The sequence below is a fragment of the Adelges cooleyi genome, unplaced genomic scaffold, assembly GCF_023614345.1.
Source record: "Adelges cooleyi isolate 19-005CV unplaced genomic scaffold, UGA_ACOO_1.1 ACOO_flye_CR_arks_rails_tigmint_CR_PRNA_21, whole genome shotgun sequence".
In the NCBI taxonomy this organism is placed as follows: Eukaryota; Metazoa; Arthropoda; class Insecta; order Hemiptera; family Adelgidae; genus Adelges; species Adelges cooleyi.
The window spans coordinates 3,545,994-3,570,721 of NW_026095871.1; the positions used below are offsets into that span (position 1 = coordinate 3,545,994).

The following is a 24,728-nucleotide window of genomic DNA, read 5'->3' on the forward strand; positions in this document are numbered from 1 at the left end:
TTTGTTGAAATCTAACGGTTGGAAATACCTGTACTGAATTAATATGCAACTATATGTGTATCTCTTGTGATTGCAGATGCTCTACGAAGAAAATTTGGCCGTACTTTTGATCAAGTCGACGTACGAAGAAGATTCCGGCGTGTTCATATGTCGTGCCACAAACAGTGGTGGGCAAGTAGAAACTTCGGCCAGACTTACGGTGAAAAGTAAGAAATAATCACGATTAAGTAAACTAGATTATCATTACTTTTTTTTTTTGAAACGACGTCAGTATGCAGAGATAAAAACAAGTATATAATATTAATACATACATTATATATACACATATATTTACAATATACTGCATCGGCCAATTATTTAGCTTATAAGATTATATCAATTAGTGACGTATACGTCCATGCTACATGTGCTTTCATTTCAAAATATTTAACCTGAACGGTATTCAGTAGAGCTATTATATTTGAGTGTGTAGGCTGAACGTGATGACTCCATTGATCTACACCGATCGTCGTTTTAAAATTGAGCTACTATTATTCAGCTAATGTCCCTCTCCTTCCTGAATACCTTATAATAATATATCTAGTGCCATACAATTATTTATTTCCTCATTTATTTATTTATTTATACAATTGATTTTGTTTTGTTAACAATAAGCGTGTTACTAAGATGTTTTGTTTAAATTATTAATAACGTATTATTTTATCGAATCCGTACGGTCACGAAAAAAATTATTTTGATATTATACAATTATTGTCAGCAATGTGTTTTGTTTTAACCATAATAATTGTTTGCTAAAATTGATTTATATACACCGATTGATATTTTTCATATTTTATTATGTATTGTTTCATTATAATAATAATATTTAATGTGGCACGATCTATACGGCTATTGTATTAACAAGTATATTCTATTATAATATTTAATAAACGATTGTTTAATTGCAAAAATATTTAAACATATTGTATCTATTGTAGTAATTTAAGTACTAGACTTCTAGACAGCCTAGACCGGTCTCCTGGTAAAAAATCAAATCGTGTTATATATATTTTTTTTTTGTGGTTTGTATCGTCATAGTATATTTTATGTTTAAACAAATATAAAAACGAACGATCTTCGGTATCGCGGAATGCGATGTCGTGTTTCGATTTGGGTTAAGGTTGTGATAACGGCCTTAATTTGAAGTTGACAATCGAAATTTATCGCCTTCGACTACACGACGGGTTAAGGGTATTTTTTTTTATTTGTTCATTGTTACTGTATAAATTAAATTTTGCGTTCGAGCCAAAAACTTTTTGCAACATAAAATATCCATATTATAATAATACTCAGCGTGTTACGACCAGAGTTACGACCCTATTAAAAAAAAAACAACACATTTTTATTTGTTTTCTTATGTTCAACAATCGTGAAAACCCTTCCGAGTCGGCCGTCCTGACACGTTCGGCAATTGGAAGCAATTTTTTTTATTATCGACCGACCAACAGACGTGTGAAAGACCCTTCTAGAGGTTTTGGCGCTCACCGAGCCGTCGTTTGTATTGTTTTAAACACACATTCTTTGCGGTATACCGCATTATTATAAATACCCGATTCTGTCGTCGCCTAAGTATGTCTGGACGGACCACCATAATAATATAGCGTATAGTTAGAGCATACAAAAACAAAAAAAAATCAATTGGCGTTTGTTTGACGGTTTGTGTGTGTGTGTATTACATTCTCGCGCGCGTGGGCGGACTTGCTGAAAATGGGAAATAGAAGAAATAAATAAAAAAACAAAAACATTAAAAATTTAAACGCCGAGCCAGACAAGAGTACAGCGACCGACCGAGTGAGAAATCAAACCGTGTAACACCCGCTGAGCCATCGGGTCTATTTTTATGAACTTAGCGTCGACGGTGGCGGTTCCTGCACGCTGACGGGACGTGCGCACACCCTCGCCGAGTCACACTATTTATGGAATTCGTCGTGTGTATTGTAGTTGTATATATTATTATATTATTCTACACGAGGAACAGATGCGAGACAACGACACACGTGCGTGAAAGAGTACCGAGGGCTAGTACAAGATTTATAATGTTTTATGGGCACGCACAGGACCGTATGTTTTACCAAGCAGCGATACCAGCATCAGCATCATCAGTAGCAGAAGTAGCAACGGCATGTTTGTGCGATCGTTTATAATTAAAACGGAGCCAAAGTATATACATATAAATATAAAAAGAAATTAAACAAAAAAAAACAGCTGTCAAGCCGGCTAATGAACGTGTACGCTCTGCCCGCCTTGTCGCCCGGATCGTCGTTTCCCGCCAACGTTGTTTATAATTATTATTATTAATCAGAGATAACGTCTGCGATGGTCCCACTGGAAGGTCGCCTAAAACCTTAACTCGGCCCAATGTCGCTTCCCGAATATACGTCGTTGTTGTTGTTGCTGTCTGAAAATATACGGCCAAACACACAAACGCTCGACAAATGAATAATAAACATTTTTTCCAGTATCGTTTATTTAAAAAAAAAAAATTACAATATACGACGAAAATTATTGAAATATTAATACGGGTTCGGGCTCGGACGGCGAACAGCACTCCTGGACACTTTCGTTCACCACCTGAAACAAACCAATAGAATAATAATATCATAGCTGTTCAACTAGCGCGTACGTTTTGCCGTGGCGCCCGTCCTTGGTCAAAATGTCCATACTTGGACCTAACCTTTGGCGCGCCACGATCGCTAGTATACCGTTATTTATCGTGTACAAATGAATCGTCATTTAGATAATTTTATATTTTACACATCCACATGCCACATGGTCACAGCGTGGGGGAGGAGTTGCCGGCAAGACGACGTACGAACATATTTTTAGCGTATTGCTCTAGCAACGTTTGGTTTTTTTTCCTTAGTTTTTTTATCTCAAAGCAAACGGTATTTTACAAGAACCATCCGTAAGATTTCGGATGACAAGCGGATCTAATTGGATCGTTTGCCGTCGTCGTCGGAGGTCGACCAGTTCAAAAGCCCTATAAATGCACCTATCGGTTTACCCGTACATCGCCTAAATTGCACATTGGCGTCAGCACAGATGTGTCAGGTGAGCCGTGGCACACTTAGTGGCTTGGGCATACGTCAGGCTCCCGTGCTTTGGCGCATCGGTTGTATTAACTGCCGATCAATCAGTACATTGGTTTCAACCTAAGCCACCATTCGATTGCTCTCTGAGCAATTATAATATATATTGTAAACGGTTGAAGAAAATGAAAATGTAGTTATTACATTAATTTAGTTATTTTACTGTTTTCAAGAACAATCGCAAACCGGACTTGCCGCAAAACAATAGTCCGGCGTATGTGTATACGATATAAAGCTTAAACGTTTACATTTACTTCATTCATTTGAAATTACCTACCTCGTTTCATTTCAAAATCAAATTGTTGCCGTTAGGAGCTTCGACAAGTGACAACCGAAGATATCGACAAATACATGTGCAGGCTAATGGTGTTAATATGTATTTAATAATAACGGCTATATTGTAGAATAATTAATTTAGAAAATATTAGATCTATATATATAATTGTATTGCTTTAATTAATTTACATTTATTCGAATAAGTACGAACAGTTTCCCTAAAAGCGAATACCGCTTTATTATGTTCTTCGAGACTATGTAATTATTATTAAATTTAGTATTAGTTTATATCCCATACAGCAATAATATAAACCTAACATTTTTTTGCAAAATATACTATTTTAAAGTAATTGTCACAATATTTTTACAAAAATAAAATATTTATACTAAATAAGTTTTAAAGTAATTATATTTTTTAATTATTGCAATTTTAATCATTTTACAAGAATAATATTCATAAACTCAAACAAATATAATATTTTCCACCAAACCTAACATAAATATATTTCAAAATTGTTGCGTGGATCTATTGTATGGCAATGCTGGCAACGTATTAAATAATAATATAATCTTAATAGTAATTATATTAGTTATTAACTAACCATTATGCGTTGTATACAAAATAGGTGACGAAATCAAGGTAGTATCTGTATGTAGTAGTACGGTTAGCGAAACTAGATTAAGCATTAATAATTCTCCTTTCTAATTGTATGGCCTCGATATTCCCGAGATAGCTGTCCCTAGATGATTCAACTATTGCGATGTTCAATAAACATAGAAAAATACTTAAACTCAAAGATCAAAATGAAGATTCCGTTAAATATCCTACAGATAATAACAATAATCAAAATAAAAGCGTTTAAAAAATATGAATTATTTGTTTATACTAAAAAATAAAGCACACGCATTTTATAATATTTTAATAAGATACCATTGAGTTAAGTACCAGCAATAAATGCATTTAAAATATGTTTTATGTTTGCCGGCATTTTAATAAAAAATATATGATCGAAAGTATTCATTCATTTTTTTAAACAGAAAAATCCCTAGCTTAATTATAATTAAAAAATATAATATACTCACAAAATCAGAAATTATTGCGTTACCATGCCATTTTGATTCGAATGTCGTTGGAGTCCCCGGCGGTACTGCTGCACGCTGACATTTGCATCGTCTCTCTCCCTCTCGTTTAACTGTAATAACTCTTTCATCACGCTTGGAGAGCCACCATACGTCAGGCGATGAAACCTTCAACGAATTTCAAATCCATTTGAACTCCTACCAAGACAAAACAAAAATAATTAATAATGCCAACTGTTATTCATGTTATTATCATAATAATAATAATAATATCAATAGTCGTTCTCTTTTCACCGAAAAATACTAATAACAAGAAACGATTAACTGAATGATTAAAATTAAAATAAACATTTTTTCGAAAATATAATAATGTATTAAATATCTGAGTTTATTTAAAACCAATCATTTCTGCGTTGCTATTTTTAGATGAAAAAAAAAATTTTAAATCGCTGTCAAGGATGCTGTGATAGTTCGAAAAATAAACTATTAAAAAGCTACTAATAATCACACATTATAGTTAAAGCTTTAAAATGAGATTTAAAAAAAATACCTATATCCAACTTCTTGATAAATAGTGTGTATTACATTATCTTAATCAGTCTACATCTAATGTTCATACTGTATTCATTAAATACAAAACATTTTCTAAAATACAACAATATTTTGTATCACCATAAAAATGTTTTCATAAAGTAACAACCGTATGCATATTTAACTTTTTTTCGACATGTAGCGTGGACGTGTCAGAATAATAATTTGACTAGTAGCAATATGATTAGTTACAATAATTGTAACTAAACTAAGTTAATTATTAATTGAACCAATATTACTTGAGTGAAAGTTATTTACCACCATTATGGACAATATAAATATAAATACCATTTATTATCAAAGTGCAATATTTAGTAAGATAATATCAAGTGTTTCTAGGTAAATTCTAGTGTCGTGAAAAATAATATTGTTTAAATGACCTTTGTTACGCATATATATTTACACTATGATAAAAAATGTTTTTACAGGACAACATGGGGTTACATATAAAACCGGTACATTTGACGACAAAGGTGTAGTGGATAATTCACTTATAAAACAGAGTCCAAAGCAATTTAAACAGACAGGGTCCCAAATTAATATTAATAAATCTAGGGGTGGGGAAATTTTATCTAACACCCAAAATAGTTTACTGCCTTGGAGGACTGGTATATTAGTAGACAAATTAACATGTTCTATTGAAATAACTGGCTTAAAAACCGAAAATATTAGGCAAACACCTACTCAGCAAAATAACTTTTTTACGAATGAACAAGATAAGACATTTATTCATTCCTACGCAACAGAGGAAATATTTAAAGTAGTACAAAATAACATTCATCAAAATGACGAAGAAAAAGCAAAACGAATAATTGATCAAGTTTTGTCAAAAAGAATGGCAATGCCTGACATTGTTTATTTGAACGAAAGAGTGAAAAATGAAATTGTTGGAGAAGTCACACACAGATTAACACAGTTATACACAACAGATGTTAATCAACGGATATTAGCAAAAGATATATTAAACAAAGTTTTAACAAGATCTATAGAAAAAGATAAGCAAAATGTAAAAAATCCAAAAGAGCAGAATATAGTTGCAGAATGGGAAAAAGCTAAAGACGATTTAAATTTGGCAATATCCAAAAAAATATTAAAAGATGTGTCTAGTACAACACCTAAAGAAACATTTGCCCTTCAAAAATCGAAGACAGTTAAACAAGATTTGACAACAAGAATAAATAAAGATAATCAGTTACCAGAAAATACAAATACTAGTTTCTATTTCGGCGAAATAGAAGATGTAAACTATGAAATAGTCCCAGATGAATATAAACCAAAGGTAAAATTAAAGTTTCCTGGAATAGAAAAACCCAGCGAAATTAAAAAACAAGAACAACAAACATTAACAATATGGACGGAACCAATTACAGATATAGAAGAAACCCAACTTGATGAGTATATTTCTCAACAAATTGAAATTAATAAAATAGAAACTCCATGGTCTAAAAATAACGTTAAACTGAAAAAAGTAAAATCTCTTCATTCCACTAGGCATAAAACACACGCTGAAAAGGAAGAAAATAAGTCACAAGACAATGATAATGAATCAAACTTTTCAAAATCAAATGATACTAAAAGGGAAAAAAATAATTTAGCATGGATAAAAAAATCAAAAGAACTGAAAAAGATAAGCGTTGAAAAAAAAGAAATTCCAAAAGAAAAACTAGAAAGAATTGTATTAAAACCGAAACACCAAAAAGAGCCAGCAAATTCAACATCAAGCAGAGATAAAGATAATGTATACAACGAAACTATACAAAACCCTCCAACTGTTCAACCATGGACTGAAGAAACTATTGCTCTAAAAAAAACTATGCCCAAAAAAAAAATTATTCCTAAAGAGAAGCCTGAAGAAGTAACATTAAAACCAATAAAAAAAGCAGAGATAGCAGAAATCACCCATGAAGATAAAGAGACGTTGAAGCAATATGAGCAACCAGTAATAAAAATACGATTAATGAAGCACGAAGATTCAAAAATTAAGTATCACACATCGAAAGGAATAATATTAGAACAAAAAATAATAAAAGGAAAACAAACAGAAGATGAAGAAGACATAGTAAAAACGCAGCAACCGTTAAAACCATGGACCGAAGAAGCTGTTACTTTGAAAAAGGTCAGACCGGAAAAGAAGGTTATACCAAAAGAAAAACCAGAGGATGTAACATTAAAACCACTAAGAAAACCTAAAGTAGACGAAGTAACGGTAGTTGAAGAACAACCTGAGACTTCTGAAATAACTGAAGAAGTAGTGGTGACTGAAAAAGGCGGTAAACGTATTAAGAAAACGAAAATCACCAAGATAGGTGACCAAATTGTAACTGAGGATGTTTCATTTGATGAACAAGTTCCTAAAGTCGAAGAACTCGAAGACGTACCGGTTGAGCGGGTTGAGGAAGTTCCTGATGATAAGCCTGTTTTACCTTGGAGAAAAGATGTCCCTAAAAAGATAACTGAAAAACCTAAAGTAGACGAAAAAACGGTAGTTGAAGAAAAACCTGAGTCTTCTGAAATAACTGAAGAAGTAGTGGTTACTGAAAAGGGCGGTAAACGTGTTAAGAAAACCAGAACCACGAAAAAAGGTGACCAGTTTGTTACTGAGGATGTTTCATTTGATGAACAAGTTCCCAAAGTCGAAGAAATTGAGGATGTGCCTTTAGACTCAATAGACCAACAACCCCAAAGGAAACCGTCGATACCGTGGACCGAAGAAGCTGTTACTTTGAAAAAGGTCAGACCGGAAAAGAAGGTTATACCAAAGGAAAAACCAGAGGAAGTAACATTAAAACCACTAAGAAAACCTAAAGTAGACGAAGTAACAGTAGTTGAAGAACAACCTGAGACTTCTGAAATAACTGAAGAAGTAGTGGTGACTGAAAAAGGCGGTAAACGTATAAGGAAAACGAAAATCACGAAAAAAGGTGACCAGTTTGTTACTGAGGATGTTTCATTTGATGAACAAGTTCCAAAAGTCGAAGAAATTGAGGATGTGCCTTTAGACTCAATAGACCAACAACCCCAAAGGAAACCGTCGATACCGTGGACCGAAGAAGCTGTTACTTTGAAAAAGGTCAGACCGGAAAAGAAGGTTATATCAAAGGAAAAACCAGAGGAAGTAACATTAAAACCACTAAGAAAACCTAAAGTAGACGAAGTAACGGTAGTTGAAGAACAACCTGAGACTTCTGAAATAACTGAAGAAGTAGTGGTGACTGAAAAAGGCGGTAAACGTATAAGAAAACGAAAATCACTAAGATAGGTGACCAAATTGTAACTGAGGATGTTTCATTTGATGAACAAGTTCCTAAAGTCGAAGAAATTGAGGATGTGCCTTTAGACTCAATAGACCTACAACCCCAAAGGAAACCGTCGATACCGTGGACCGAAGAAGCTGTTACTTTGAAAAAGGTCAGACCGGAAAAGAAGGTTATATCAAAGGAAAAACCAGAGGAAGTAACATTAAAACCACTAAGAAAACCTAAAGTAGACGAAGTAACGGTTGTTGAAGAGAAACCTGAGACTTCTGAAATAACTGAAGAAGTAGTGGTGACTGAAAAAGGCGGGAAACGTGTTAAGAAAACGAAAATCACTAAGATAGGTGACCAAATTGTAACTGAGGATGTTTCATTTGATAAACAAGTTCCAAAAGTCGAAGAAATTGAGGATGTGCCTTTAGACTCAATAGACCAACAACCCCAAAGGAAACCGTCGATACCGTGGACCGAAGAAGCTGTTACTTTGAAAAAGGTCAGACCGGAAAAGAAGGTTATACCAAAGGAAAAACCAGAGGAAGTAACATTAAAACCACTAAGAAAACCTAAAGTAGACGAAGTAACGGTAGTTGAAGAACAACCTGAGACTTCTGAAATAACTGAAGAAGTAGTGGTGACTGAAAAAGGCGGTAAACGTATTAAGAAAACGAAAATCACTAAGATAGGTGACCAAATTGTAACTGAGGATGTTTCATTTGATGAACAAGTTCCTAAAGTCGAAGAACTCGAAGACGTACCGGTTGAGCGGGTTGAGGAAGTTCCTGATGATAAGCCTGTTTTACCTTGGAGAAAAGATGTCCCTAAAAAGATATCTGAAAAACCTAAAGTAGACGAAAAAACGGTAGTTGAAGAAAAACCTGAGACTTCTGAAATAACTGAAGAAGTAGTGGTGACTGAAAAAGGCGGTAAACGTGTTAAGAAAACGAGAATTACTAAGATAGGTGACCAAATTGTAACTGAGGATGTTTCATTTGATGAACAAGTTCCCAAAGTCGAAGAAATTGAGGATGTGCCTTTAGACTCAATAGACCAACAACCCCAAAGGAAACCGTCGATACCGTGGACCGAAGAAGCTGTTACTTTGAAAAAGGTCAGACCGGAAAAGAAGGTTATACCAAAGGAAAAACCAGAGGAAGTAACATTAAAACCACTAAGAAAACCTAAAGTAGACGAAGTAACGGTAGTTGAAGAAAACCTGAGACTTCTGAAATAACTGAAGAAGTAGTGGTGACTGAAAAAGGCGGTAAACGTATTAAGAAAACGAAAATCACTAAGATAGGTGACCAAATTGTAACTGAGGATGTTTCATTTGATGAACAAGTTCCTAAAGTCGAAGAACTCGAAGACGTACCGGTTGAGCGGGTTGAGGAAGTTCCTGATGATAAGCCTGTTTTACCTTGGAGAAAAGATGTCCCTAAAAAGATAACTGAAAAACCTAAAGTAGACGAAGAAACGGTAGTTGAAGAAAAACCTGAGACTTCTGAAATAACTGAAGAAGTAGTGGTGACTGAAAAAGGCGGTAAACGTGTTAAGAAAACGAGAATCACTAAGATAGGTGACCAAATTGTAACTGAGGATGTTTCATTTGATGAACAAGTTCCCAAAGTCGAAGAAATTGAGGATGTGCCTTTAGACTCAATAGACCAACAACCCCAAAGGAAACCGTCGATACCGTGGACCGAAGAAGCTGTTACTTTGAAAAAGGTCAGACCGGAAAAGAAGGTTATACCAAAGGAAAAACCAGAGGAAGTAACATTAAAACCACTAAGAAAACCTAAAGTAGACGAAGTAACGGTAGTTGAAGAAAAACCTGAGACTTCTGAAATAACTGAAGAAGTAGTGGTGACTGAAAAAGGCGGTAAACGTGTTAAGAAAACGAGAATCACTAAGATAGGTGACCAAATTGTAACTGAGGATGTTTCATTTGATGAACAAGTTCCAAAAGTCGAAGAAATTGAGGATGTGCCTTTAGACTCAATAGACCAACAACCCCAAAGGAAACCGTCGATACCGTGGACCGAAGAAGCTGTTACTTTGAAAAAGGTCAGACCGGAAAAGAAGGTTATATCAAAGGAAAAACCAGAGGAAGTAACATTAAAACCACTAAGAAAACCTAAAGTAGACGAAGTAACGGTAGTAGAAGAAAAACCTGAGACTTCTGAAATAACTGAAGAAGTAGTGGTGACTGAAAAAGGCGGTAAACGTATTAAGAAAACGAAAATCACCAAGATAGGTGACCAAATTGTAACTGAGGATGTTTCATTTGATGAACAAGTTCCTAAAGTCGAAGAACTCGAAGACGTACCGGTTGAGCGGGTTGAGGAAGTTCCTGATGATAAGCCTGTTTTACCTTGGAGAAAAGATGTCCCTAAAAAGATAACTGAAAAACCTAAAGTAGACGAAAAAACGGTAGTTGAAGAAAAACCTGAGTCTTCTGAAATAACTGAAGAAGTAGTGGTTACTGAAAAGGGCGGTAAACGTGTTAAGAAAACCAGAACCACGAAAAAAGGTGACCAGTTTGTTACTGAGGATGTTTCATTTGATGAACAAGTTCCCAAAGTCGAAGAAATTGAGGATGTGCCTTTAGACTCAATAGACCAACAACCCCAAAGGAAACCGTCGATACCGTGGACCGAAGAAGCTGTTACTTTGAAAAAGGTCAGACCGGAAAAGAAGGTTATATCAAAGGAAAAACCAGAGGAAGTAACATTAAAACCACTAAGAAAACCTAAAGTAGACGAAGTAACGGTTGTTGAAGAGAAACCTGAGACTTCTGAAATAACTGAAGAAGTAGTGGTGACTGAAAAAGGCGGTAAACGTGTTAAGAAAACGAAAATCACTAAGATAGGTGACCAAATTGTAACTGAGGATGTTTCATTTGATGAACAAGTTCCAAAAGTCGAAGAAATTGAGGATGTGCCTTTAGACTCAATAGACCAACAACCCCAAAGGAAACCGTCGATACCGTGGACCGAAGAAGCTGTTACTTTGAAAAAGGTCAGACCGGAAAAGAAGGTTATATCAAAGGAAAAACCAGAGGAAGTAACATTAAAACCACTAAGAAAACCTAAAGTAGACGAAGTAACGGTTGTTGAAGTGAAACCTGAGACTTCTGAAATAACTGAAGAAGTAGTGGTGACTGAAAAAGGCGGTAAACGTATTAAGAAAACGAAAATCACTAAGATAGGTGACCAAATTGTAACTGAGGATGTTTCATGTGATGAACAAGTTCCAAAAGTCGAAGAAATTGAGGATGTGCCTTTAGACTCAATAGACCAACAACCCCAAAGGAAACCGTCGATACCGTGGACCGAAGAAGCTGTTACTTTGAAAAAGGTCAGACCGGAAAAGAAGGTTATACCAAAGGAAAAACCAGAGGAAGTAACATTAAAACCACTAAGAAAACCTAAAGTAGACGAAGTAACGGTAGTTGAAGAGAAACCTGAGACTTCTGAAATAACTGAAGAAGTAGTGGTGACTGAAAAAGGCGGTAAACGTGTTAAGAAATCGAGAATTACTAAGATAGGTGACCAAATTGTAACTGAGGATGTTTCATTTGATGAACAAGTTCCTAAAGTCGAAGAAATTGAGGATGTGCCTTTAGACTCAATAGACCAACAACCTCAAGGAAACCGTCGATACCGTGGACCGAAGAAGCTGTTACTTTGAAAAAGGTCAGACCGGAAAAGAAGGTTATACAAAGAAAAACCAGAGGAAGTAACATTAAAACACTAAGAAAACCTAAAGTAGACGAAGTAACGGTAGTAGAAGAAAAACCTGAGACTTCTGAAATAACTGAAGAAGTAGTGGTGACTGAAAAAGGCGGTAAACGTGTTAAGAAAACGAGAATCACGAAGATAGGTGACCAAATTGTAACTGAGGATGTTTCATTTGATGAACAAGTTCCTAAAGTCGAAGAACTCGAAGACGTACCGGTTGAGCAGGTTGAGGAAGTTCCTGATGATAAGCCTGTTTTACCTTGGAGAAAAGATGTCCCTAAAAAGATAACTGAAAAACCTAAAGTAGACGAAAAAACGGTAGTTGAAGAAAAACCTGAGTCTTCTGAAATAACTGAAGAAGTAGTGGTTACTGAAAAGGGCGGTAAACGTGTTAAGAAAACCAGAACCACGAAAAAAGGTGACCAGTTTGTTACTGAGGATGTTTCATTTGATGAACAAGTTCCCAAAGTCGAAGAAATTGAGGATGTGCCTTTAGACTCAATAGACCAACAACCCCAAAGGAAACCGTCGATACCGTGGACCGAAGAAGCTGTTACTTTGAAAAAGGTCAGACCGGAAAAGAAGGTTATACCAAAGGAAAAACCAGAGGAAGTAACATTAAAACCACTAAGAAAACCTAAAGTAGACGAAGTAACGGTAGTTGAAGAAAACCTGAGACTTCTGAAATAACTGAAGAAGTAGTGGTGACTGAAAAAGGCGGTAAACGTGGTAAGAAAACGAGAATTACTAAGATAGGTGACCAAATTGTAACTGAGGATGTTTCATTTGATGAACAAGTTCCAAAAGTCGAAGAAATTGAGGATGTGCCTTTAGACTCAATAGACCAACAACCCCAAAGGAAACCGTCGATACCGTGGACCGAAGAAGCTGTTACTTTGAAAAAGGTCAGACCGGAAAAGAAGGTTATATCAAAGGAAAAACCAGAGGAAGTAACATTAAAACCACTAAGAAAACCTAAAGTAGACGAAGTAACGGTAGTTGAAGAAAAACCTGAGACTTCTGAAATAACTGAAGAAGTAGTGGTGACTGAAAAAGGCGGTAAACGTGTTAAGAAAACGAGAATCACTAAGATAGGTGACCAAATTGTAACTGAGGATGTTTCATTTGATGAACAAGTTCCTAAAGTCGAAGAAATTGAGGATGTGCCTTTAGACTCAATAGACCAACAACCCCAAAGGAAACCGTCGATACCGTGGACCGAAGAAGCTGTTACTTTGAAAAAGGTCAGACCGGAAAAGAAGGTTATACCAAAGGAAAAACCAGAGGAAGTAACATTAAAACCACTAAGAAAACCTAAAGTAGACGAAGTAACGGTAGTTGAAGAACAACCTGAGACTTCTGAAATAACTGAAGAAGTAGTGGTGACTGAAAAAGGCGGTAAACGTGTTAAGAAAACGAGAATTACTAAGATAGGTGACCAAATTGTAACTGAGGATGTTTCATTTGATGAACAAGTTCCTAAAGTCGAAGAACTCGAAGACGTACCGGTTGAGCAGGTTGAGGAAGTTCCTGATGATAAGCCTGTTTTACCTTGGAGAAAAGATGTCCCTAAAAAGATATCTGAAAAACCTAAAGTAGACGAAGTAACGGTAGTAGAAGAAAAACCCGAGACTTCTGAAATAACTGAAGAAGTAGTGGTGACTGAAAAAGGCGGTAAACGTGTTAAGAAAACGAGAATCACTAAGATAGGTGACCAAATTGTTACTGAGGATGTTTCATTTGATGAACAAGTTCCAAAAGTCGAAGAAATTGAGGATGTGCCTTTAGACTCAATAGACCAACAACCCCAAAGGAAACCGTCGATACCGTGGACCGAAGAAGCTGTTACTTTGAAAAAGGTCAGACCGGAAAAGAAGGTTATACCAAAGGAAAAACCAGAGGAAGTAACATTAAAACCACTAAGAAAACCTAAAGTAGACGAAGTAACGGTAGTTGAAGAACAACCTGAGACTTCTGAAATAACTGAAGAAGTAGTGGTGACTGAAAAAGGCGGTAAACGTGGTAAGAAAACGAGAATTACTAAGATAGGTGACCAAATTGTAACTGAGGATGTTTCATTTGATGAACAAGTTCCAAAAGTCGAAGAAATTGAGGATGTGCCTTTAGACTCAATAGACCAACAACCCCAAAGGAAACCGTCGATACCGTGGACCGAAGAAGCTGTTACTTTGAAAAAGGTCAGACCGGAAAAGAAGGTTATATCAAAGGAAAAACCAGAGGAAGTAACATTAAAACCACTAAGAAAACCAAAAGTAGACGAAGTAACGGTAGTAGAAGAAAAACCTGAGACTTCTGAAATAACTGAAGAAGTAGTGGTGACTGAAAAAGGCGGTAAACGTGTTAAGAAAACGAGAATCACTAAGATAGGTGACCAAATTGTTACTGAGGATGTTTCATTTGATGAACAAGTTCCAAAAGTCGAAGAAATTGAGGATGTGCCTTTAGACTCAATAGACCAACAACCCCAGAGGAAACCGTCGATACCGTGGACCGAAGAAGCTGTTACTTTGAAAAAGGTCAGACCGGAAAAGAAGGTTATATCAAAGGAAAAACCAGAGGAAGTAACATTAAAACCACTAAGAAAACCAAAAGTAGACGAAGTAACGGTAGTTGAAGAAAAACCTGAGACTTCTGAAATAACTGAAGAAGTAGTGGTGACTGAAAAAGGCGGTAAACGTGTTAAGAAAACGAGAATCACTAAGATAGGTGACCAAATTGTTACTGAGGATGTTTCATTTGATGAACAAGTTCCAAAAGTCGAAGAAATTGAGGATGTGCCTTTAGACTCAATAGACCAACAACCCCAAAGGAAACCGTCGATACCGTGGACCGAAGAAGCTGTTACTTTGAAAAAGGTCAGACCGGAAAAGAAGGTTATATCAAAGGAAAAACCAGAGGAAGTAACATTAAAACCACTAAGAAAACCAAAAGTAGACGAAGTAACAGTAGTTGAAGAACAACCTGAGACTTCTGAAATAACTGAAGAAGTAGTGGTGACTGAAAAAGGCGGTAAACGTGGTAAGAAAACGAGAATTACTAAGATAGGTGACCAAATTGTAACTGAGGATGTTTCATTTGATGAACAAGTTCCTAAAGTCGAAGAAATTGAGGATGTGCCTTTAGACTCAATAAACCAACAACCCCAAAGGAAACCGTCGATACCGTGGACCGAAGAAGCTGTTACTTTGAAAAAGGTCAGACCGGAAAAGAAGGTTATACCAAAAGAAAAACCAGAGGATGTAACATTAAAACCACTAAGAAAACCTAAAGTAGACGAAGTAACGGTAGTTGAAGAACAACCTGAGACTTCTGAAATAACTGAAGAAGTAGTGGTGACTGAAAAAGGCGGTAAACGTGTTAAGAAAACGAGAATTACTAAGATAGGTGACCAAATTGTAACTGAGGATGTTTCATTTGATGAACAAGTTCCTAAAGTCGAAGAACTCGAAGACGTACCGGTTGAGCAGGTTGAGGAAGTTCCTGATGATAAGCCTGTTTTACCTTGGAGAAAAGATGTCCCTAAAAAGATATCTGAAAAACCTAAAGTAGACGAAGAAACGGTAGTAGAAGAAAAACCTGAGACTTCTGAAATAACTGAAGAAGTAGTGGTGACTGAAAAAGGCGGTAAACGTGTTAAGAAAACGAGAATCACTAAGATAGGTGACCAAATTGTTACTGAGGATGTTTCATTTGATGAACAAGTTCCAAAAGTCGAAGAAATTGAGGATGTGCCTTTAGACTCAATAGACCAACAACCCCAAAGGAAACCGTCGATACCGTGGACCGAAGAAGCTGTTACTTTGAAAAAGGTCAGACCGGAAAAGAAGGTTATATCAAAGGAAAAACCAGAGGAAGTAACATTAAAACCACTAAGAAAACCTAAAGTAGACGAAGTAACGGTAGTTGAAGAGAAACCTGAGACTTCTGAAATAACTGAAGAAGTAGTGGTGACTGAAAAAGGCGGTAAACGTGGTAAGAAAACGAGAATTACTAAGATAGGTGACCAAATTGTAACTGAGGATGTTTCATTTGATGAACAAGTTCCTAAAGTCGAAGAAATTGAGGATGTGCCTTTAGACTCAATAGACCAACAACCCCAAAGGAAACCGTCGATACCGTGGACCGAAGAAGCTGTTACTTTGAAAAAGGTCAGACCGGAAAAGAAGGTTATACCAAAAGAAAAACCAGAGGATGTAACATTAAAACCACTAAGAAAACCTAAAGTAGACGAAGTAACGGTAGTTGAAGAAAAACCTGAGACTTCTGAAATAACTGAAGAAGTAGTGGTGACTGAAAAAGGCGGTAAACGTGTTAAGAAAACGAGAATCACTAAGATAGGTGACCAAATTGTAACTGAGGATGTTTCATTTGATGAACAAGTTCCTAAAGTCGAAGAACTCGAAGACGTACCGGTTGAGCAGGTTGAGGAAGTTCCTGATGATAAGCCTGTTTTACCTTGGAGAAAAGATGTCCCTAAAAAGATATCTGAAAAACCTAAAGTAGACGAAGAAACGGTAGTCGAAGAAAAACCTGAGACTTCTGAAATAACTGAAGAAGTAGTGGTGACTGAAAAAGGCGGTAAACGTGTTAAGAAAACGAGAATCACTAAGATAGGTGACCAAATTGTTACTGAGGATGTTTCATTTGATGAACAAGTTCCAAAAGTCGAAGAAATTGAGGATGTGCCTTTAGACTCAATAGACCAACAACCCCAAAGGAAACCGTCGATACCGTGGACCGAAGAAGCTGTTACTTTGAAAAAGGTCAGACCGGAAAAGAAGGTTATACCAAAAGAAAAACCAGAGGATGTAACATTAAAACCACTAAGAAAACCTAAAGTAGACGAAGTAACGGTAGTTGAAGAAAAACCTGAGACTTCTGAAATAACTGAAGAAGTAGTGGTGACTGAAAAAGGCGGTAAACGTATTAAGAAAACGAAAATCACTAAGATAGGTGACCAAATTGTAACTGAGGATGTTTCATTTGATGAACAAGTTCCTAAAGTCGAAGAACTCGAAGACGTACCGGTTGAGCAGGTTGAGGAAGTTCCTGATGATAAGCCTGTTTTACCTTGGAGAAAAGATGTCCCTAAAAAGATATCTGAAAAACCTAAAGTAGACGAAGTAACGGTAGTTGAAGAAAAACCTGAGACTTCTGAAATAACTGAAGAAGTAGTGGTGACTGAAAAAGGCGGTAAACGTGTTAGGAAAACGAGAATCACTAAGATAGGTGACCAAATTGTAACTGAGGATGTTTCATTTGATGAACAAGTTCCAAAAGTCAAGGAAATTGAGGATTTGCCTTTAGACTCAATAGACCAACAACCCCAAAGGAAACCGTCGATACCGTGGACCGAAGAAGCTGTTACTTTGAAAAAGGTCAGACCGGAAAAGAAGGTTATTTCAAAGGAAAAACCAGAGGAAGTAACATTAAAACCACTAAGAAAACCTAAAGTAGACGAAGTAACGGTAGTTGAAGAGAAACCTGAGACTTCTGAAATAACTGAAGAAGTAGTGGTGACTGAAAAAGGCGGTAAACGTGGTAAGAAAACGAGAATTACTAAGATAGGTGACCAAATTGTAACTGAGGATGTTTCATTTGATGAACAAGTTCCTAAAGTCGAAGAAATTGAGGATGTGCCTTTAGACTCAATAGACCAACAACCCCAAAGGAAACCGTCGATACCGTGGACCGAAGAAGCTGTTACTTTGAAAAAGGTCAGACCGGAAAAGAAGGTTATACCAAAGGAAAAACCAGAGGAAATAACTTTAAAACCATTAAGAAAACCTAAAGTAGACGATGTATCGGTGGTTCAAGAAAAACCAGAAGAGGTTACTTTAATATCATCTACAAAAACGAATATAGAAGAATATCCCGATGATTTACCTGAGCTTGTTAATGTTGATACTCCTAAATCGGTTGACCATCATCCTGTCATTAAAATTCGTTTACTTACTCATGAAGATATGTTAGTACCAGATAGAAATAAAGTTCATGAGGGTATAGTATGTGCTCAAAAAATTATCGCTGGTCCAAAGGAAAAACCTAAGAAAAAGAAAAAACATGTTCATTTGAACGAAGATATGAATCAAGAGAAAGAATTTTCTCCTGATGACGAAGTTTCTGCTTTAAATGATGATGAATCCAAACAATTATCACCTAAGTTATTGGATACTAAGGAGTTAAGGGGAATTATGAAGCCTAGAGAAGAAATCGATTTAATTTCAACCATTGTTCTTAGTTCGCCTGATGTGGGTGATAATTTAGTTAGCCCTCTTTCTGATAAATTGTTTATACCTAAAAACATTACCGAACAGATTATACCTGCTAAACTATTAACTGAAAAACTTGAATTACCATGGAGAAAATCTAAGGTTGAAAATGATAATATACGTGAAGAAGATAAAGTCATTGATAAACCAACTTTGAGAGATTTGAATCCGAATGAGACAAAACCCAAACTAGAAAAATTAGAAATGGTAGAAAATAAGCCTAAACGACCCATTCCAGTTATTTTAGAAAATAAACCTATGTTTGCTACAATTAAACTAAAAAAGGCTCCAGTCAAACCCAAAACTGAAATACCCAATGTTACGTTACCCAAATTTTTGTTAAAATCAATTATACGTAGAGTTGAATTTGAAACAAATCAACATTTTCCGAAGATCTCTTATCTTGAACCGGTATATGTGAACAATGGAATTATTTCTAGAAACTACGCAGAAGCATTAAAAATTAAAAAAGTTAAACCTAAGTTATATAAAATACCTGATTTGGAACCAACTGAACTCGAAAAATTCGAACCCGAAGATTATATAATAGAAAAAATAGAAAAACCTGATGAAAAACCGCTATTTGTAAAAGACATTAAAGAAAAACCTAAGGTAGAAGATGAAACTCCGAGGAAGTTAAAGATGGGGAAAGGAACGATACCAAAAATCGAGGATCATAAAGAAATAGTAGTTTTAAAGAAAATTCCAAAAAAACCATTAGAAGAAGCTGTGGAAACACCGAAAAAGCCAGAAAAACCGGAAGTTCTACCAAGTATTGATTCAAAGCCGGGAGACGGCTATGAAATCAAATTAAAGCCATTCGATTATATTCCCACAGGTGAATTACCTGATGATGACTATAGAGAGTCACATCCCGATGATTTGACTACTACTAAATCTAGTAGGGATAAGCCAAAATATAAAAGAAAGAAGCCTGAGAAACCAGATGAAGTTGATACGCAGACGCCTCTTGTAATGGGTGTACCTAAACCTACACCTGATGATAAAGAAAAGGGTATAACACTTAAGTATAAGCAAGGCCTACCTGAACCCGAGGCTCCTGATGATATTAAACTTAAGCCAATACTTAAAGATAAGCCCGAAAAAATTCAATCGCCTAAAAATATAGAAATAAAGAAGCCTAAGTATGAAGATATCCTGAAATCAGATGACGAGTTAGAACCAAAAAAGTTTTCAATAACTCCTGATAAAAAGTCTAAAAAGAAAAAGATAAAAAAACCAGAAAATACAAAAATGCATGATGTACAGCATCATTTACCTGTAGAAGAAAATGATTCAATACTAATTGATCAAATTCCTAAATTAGAAAAACTGGAAATGATAGAAAATAAGCCTAAACGACCTATTCCTGTTATTTTAGAAAATAAACCTATGTTTGCTACAATTAAATTGAAAAAGGCTCCAGTCAAACCCAAAAATGAAATACCCAATGTTACGTTACCCAAATTTTTGTTAAAATCAATTATACGTAGAGTTGAATTTGAAACAAATCAACATTTTCCGAAGATCTCTTATCTTGAACCGATATATGTGAACAATGGAATTATTTCTAGAAACTACGCAGAAGCAATAAAAATTAAAAAAGTTAAACCTAAGTTATATAAAATACCTGATTTGGAACCAACTGAACTCGAAAAATTCGAACCCGAAGATTATATAATAGAAAAAATAGAAAAACCTGATGAAAAACCGCTATTTGTAAAAGACATTAAAGAAAAACCTAAGGTAGAAGATGAAACTCCGAGGAAGTTAAAGATGGGGAAAGGAACGATACCAAAAATCGAGGATCATAAAGAAATAGTAGTTTTAAAGAAAATTCCAAAAAAACCATTAGAAGAAGCTGTGGAAACACCGAAAAAGCCAGAAAAACCGGAAGTTCTACCAAGTATTGATTCAAAGCCGGGAGACGGCTATGAAATCAAATTAAAGCCATTCGATTATATTCCCACAGGTGAATTACCTGATGATGACTATAGAGAGTCACATCCCGATGATTTGACTACTACTAAATCTAGTAAGGATAAGCCAAAATATAAAAGAAAGAAGCCTGAGAAACCAGATGAAGTTGATACGCAGACGCCTCTTGTAATGGGTGTACCTAAACCTACACCTGATGATAAAGAAAAGGGTATAACACTTAAGTATAAGCAAGGCCTACCTGAACCTGAGGCTCCTGATGATATTAAACTTAAACCAGTACCCAAAGATGCCCATCTTAAAAATAAACCCTTTGATGATGTTAATTTGAGTATCCCAAAACCTGATGATAGTGAGCTACCTAAATTAGATATTAAGTCAAAGTCTAGGAAAGCACCAGTCCCCAGTACAGTTAGTATAGATACCCCTTTACAGGATTTAATTATAGTTAGCAAAAAGAGGGATGTAGTTAGTCCGGAAAAAGTTCAAACAATGGTAGCTCCATATTTTATTGAAAAAGTGCAACCTTTAGTAGCAGAGTATGAGAAACCTACTGCTTTTTCATGCACTGTGGGGGGTATTCCCACTCCTGAAGTCAAATGGTACCGGGAGGACCGTGAACTTCAAGCTACTGACGTATATGAAATAAATGTTTATGAAAATACGTCTACCTTGAGGATTTCTAAACCAACCGAAGAACAGTCTGGTATATATGTTTGCCAAGCAACGAATTCGGCTGGAGTTTCGACCTGTACTGCACTTCTAGTAGTGTTAGGTAGATTTCGATAAATGTCCTATGCGTGGTTTTGTTTTGTGTCGTCATTATTTGTCCAATTTGTAAATATATTTCGCGTTATTGTAAAAATGTCGTTTTAAATGTTATTTGCTGGTAATAATTTACAATGCTATGAAGCCTTAAATGTGTTGTATGCTTATACTCTGGACCTTGTTTTAATAGCAGAGTGTTTAATTGAAAGTGTTTTATTAAAATGTTTTTTAATTAATAATTTTTTTTTTAAGATTCGGAAGAGACTGGGGAAGCCCCATATTTTGTGGAACCGGTACGGCCAACAAAAGTGAAAGCTAAAAAATCAATTGAATTGCGTTGCGTTGTAAAAGGAATCCCTACGCCTGAAATTATATGGTGTCGTGAAAATGATGAAATAATTTCAGATGATGATGATTTTATCACATCATTTGATTTTAAAACAGGAGAAGCAGTACTAACACTAGTAAAACCGTCAAATGTAGACCAGCATTTCTATGTGGCTAAAGCTGTAAATATTCATGGTAAAGCTGAATGTATGGCCCATATAACGTATGGTAAGTTTATATACAAGAATAAAATAATAGCATTTACAATAATTTTATTGACATCGTGTTTTTTTTAGAAAAAGATGAGACGGGAGAAGCACCGAAATTTATTGAGCGTTTAAAACCGAAAGTTGTAAAAGCTAATGAAATAACTGAGCTGACCTGTTTAGTAAAAGGTACGCCAATGCCAACAGTAACATGGTGTCGTGACGAAGAAGAAATCATACCAGATGATAGTCATATTCTAACTTATTTGCCCGAAACTGGTGAATCAAAACTCGTTATTTTACACCCAGACGATATCGACGAATCTACTTACACGGTCAATGCCACGAATAAATTTGGTAGGGCTCAGTGTAGAGCAAATTTGATAGTTCGTAAGTATACAACGTATGAATTAGACATCATGATAGTAAAATGTATGGTCACGACGTAAATAATTATTCGTGTTTTGGTTGAAACGATTGTTTAGAAAAAGACGAGTTCGGAGAAGCACCGACCTTTGTTCAACCAGTGAAGCCGAAAGTAGCTAAAGCTAACGAGATAACCGAACTAATGTGTGTTGTAAAAGGAACGCCCACTCCGTTGGTGATGTGGTGTCGTGAAAATGATGAAATAGTTCCCGATGAGAGTCATTTGGTTACGTACGACTCCGATACTGGAGTATCTGTGTTGACTATAATAAATCCAACAGAAATAGATGAAACTATTTACACGGTAAAGGCCGTGAACAAACATGGACAGGCACAATGCCGGGCTAACCTAATCATACGTAAGATATTATTGTTTTATAAAAAAAATTAGTTAAATATCGTCTGTGTTAATGAAATTGATACCTATAAATTCTTTTGTTATTAGAAAAAGATGAGTTTGGAGAAGCACCTGTTTTTGTGCATCCCATTAAACCAAAAATCGCCAAAGTCAATACAACCACAGAACTGGAGTGTTTGGTCAGAGGTACGCCTACGCCGACCGTGGTTTGGTGTAGGGGCGAGGAAGAAATCGTATCAGACAAAACACATACAGTTTCGTATTTGCCAGAAACGGGTGAATCGAAACTTATAATCGTCGAAACAACGGCAGTCGATGAAAATACGTACACTGTAAAAGCGACCAATAAATTTGGCAGAGCTCAGTGCAGAGCTAATTTAATTATACGTCAGTGCAAAAATCATTTAATTAACATACATGTTCTTGCAACTAATTTTAATTTATTAATTTTCCAGAGGAAGACATTTTTGGCGAAGCACCAATCTTTGTAGAGCCTATTAAGCCGACTATAGCAAAACCAAACGAGACGACTGTGCTAAAATGTCTAGTGACTGGAATCCCAACTCCCACCATTGTCTGGTGTCGAGGAAAAGAAGAAATCATACCTGACCAAACACACACGATAGAGTTTATTCCAGAAACAGGCGAGTCCAAGTTGACTATACTAAATCCAACCGAGCCGGATGAAGCGTATTACTCAGTAGAAGCCGTCAACCAATTTGGAAAAGCTAAGTGCAAAGCTAATCTGGTTATAGGTAAGTCATAGGGTGAAACACAATTGGTAAAAGTTTAAGCCGATTAAAAATAAAAATTATAACAATTGTATTATTTATAATTGTAGAAAAACATGAATTCGGTACAGCACCATCATTTGTCGTGCCGATTAAGCCAAAAGCGGTTAAACCTAAAGAAACGGTGGAACTTCGTTGTGTAGTTAATGGAACACCAATGCCAACTGTTGTTTGGTGCCGAGGTGATGAACAGATTATTCCCGACGAGAGTCATGTTGTATCCTATATACCGGAAACAGGCGAATCCAAGTTAGTCATAGTCCATCCAACGGAAGTGGATGTAAACGATTATACAGTGAAAGCAGTTAACTTATTCGGCGTCGCCCAATGCAAAGCTAATTTAATTATAAGTAAATATGTCAAAAATAACTACTAAAAAATAAAGGCCTATTTAGACAACATAACATACATTTTATTTTATACGATTTTTTGTTATTGCTGCTTTTCAAAATTGTATCATTAACAAATGATTGTATGCGTTAGGCGAAGAAGAGACAGAAATTGAAGAAATGCCAAAAATATCTGTTGGAAAATCCCCTTACTTCGAAACTGAATTGCAGACAGAAACTGTGTTGGAAGAAGAAGAAGAAGAAGATGAAGTGATCACAAAACGTTTGGTTATCAAAGTGCGAGGCTCTCCTGAACCTAAGGTACGTTGGTATAAAAATGGAGTAGAAATCATTCCCAATGAAGAGTTCGAGATCGAAGAGGAAGAAGAAGGTGTATGCATTTTGACTATCAAGAAAACACCAAATGAAACAGCTCAAGTAATCGTTTGTGAAGCAGTCAATGAGTATGGAGTGGCGACCACCAAAACCGTTCTGATAAAAAGTACGAAATGAACGAGCTTTCTAAATAATTAAAATGTACTATAGTTTTTGATTTAAAAATAATATTTTTATAAAATAATACATTTTTGTCTTTTAGTTTCAGCCAACGCTTTTCAACTTTACCTCTAATTCCGCTTACTTTCCTTAAATACACAAACGAATACACATTTATACATAAGACACTAATTCTTGTTCACAAAATACTATAGGCTTAATTGTTTCAAACACGAATTCAATTTGAAAGTTTTGTTTGGGGTAAAATAAATAAAATGCCGCTACAAAAAAAAAACAGCGATTTTCTACCAATATAATACAAGGGTTTTTTTTTACTACACGCCTAATCTAGTTTTAAAACAAAATTTTCAAGTTGACTCCGGATGTATTTAAGTGCCTTTGGGTATCGGTTGGTTAATAATTTAAAGGCCATTTTGGTTTTACCTGCTTAAAATATGTTATTTATTATTTTTTTAGGCATAAAGGGCACTAAAGAGTACAGGAAACCTTCGTGGGTGTCTCAAATGGAAGAGCTACGTGAACAACTTCAAGGTAAATGCAATGCGGATAAATTAGGCGCTTGTAGTGTGTATGAGTCAGATCTTCAGAATCGCCCCATCAGTTTCGGTACGTATTTTCCGGGTTACAACACTAAAGACGACTTCTATTTGAGCCCCATCCAAGAACACAGTGAGCCCTCTTCCTCGGACGGTGGTTTAGATCAGCGGGTG

At 35.7% G+C, this 24,728-nt stretch overlaps 1 protein-coding gene across 5 annotated transcripts in view; it reads left to right on the forward strand.

The window, feature by feature from the left end:
• The window catches only part of LOC126834520 (titin), a 154,842-nt gene that overhangs the window by 83,821 nt on the left and 46,293 nt on the right, over positions 1-24,728 (forward strand). The window contains exons 100-123 of one of the 5 annotated variants that reach the window (XM_050566496.1): positions 77-206; positions 5,504-7,191; positions 8,823-9,012; positions 9,289-9,507; positions 9,783-9,902; positions 10,857-11,111; positions 11,451-11,789; positions 12,739-12,822; positions 13,162-13,416; positions 14,710-14,793; positions 15,133-15,281; positions 15,897-16,086; positions 16,426-16,581; positions 16,921-17,316; positions 17,656-18,615; positions 19,750-21,072; positions 21,318-21,620; positions 21,689-21,988; positions 22,084-22,383; positions 22,470-22,769; positions 22,838-23,137; positions 23,224-23,523; positions 23,657-24,004; positions 24,475-24,549. In XM_050566496.1, coding sequence (XP_050422453.1) covers positions 77-206; positions 5,504-7,191; positions 8,823-9,012; positions 9,289-9,507; positions 9,783-9,902; positions 10,857-11,111; positions 11,451-11,789; positions 12,739-12,822; positions 13,162-13,416; positions 14,710-14,793; positions 15,133-15,281; positions 15,897-16,086; positions 16,426-16,581; positions 16,921-17,316; positions 17,656-18,615; positions 19,750-21,072; positions 21,318-21,620; positions 21,689-21,988; positions 22,084-22,383; positions 22,470-22,769; positions 22,838-23,137; positions 23,224-23,523; positions 23,657-24,004; positions 24,475-24,549 — 8,764 coding nt within the window. Of the gene's footprint in view, positions 1-76; positions 836-5,503; positions 7,192-8,822; positions 9,013-9,288; positions 9,508-9,782; positions 9,903-10,856; positions 11,112-11,450; positions 11,790-11,873; positions 11,970-12,738; positions 12,972-13,161; positions 13,417-13,872; positions 13,996-14,709; positions 14,794-15,132; positions 15,282-15,896; positions 16,087-16,425; positions 16,582-16,920; positions 17,317-17,535; positions 18,616-19,749; positions 21,073-21,317; positions 21,621-21,688; positions 21,989-22,083; positions 22,384-22,469; positions 22,770-22,837; positions 23,138-23,223; positions 23,524-23,656; positions 24,005-24,474; positions 24,550-24,728 lie in introns of those variants that run through there. The other 4 variants (XM_050566497.1, XM_050566498.1, XM_050566499.1 and 1 more) reach the window with 4 other exon arrangements.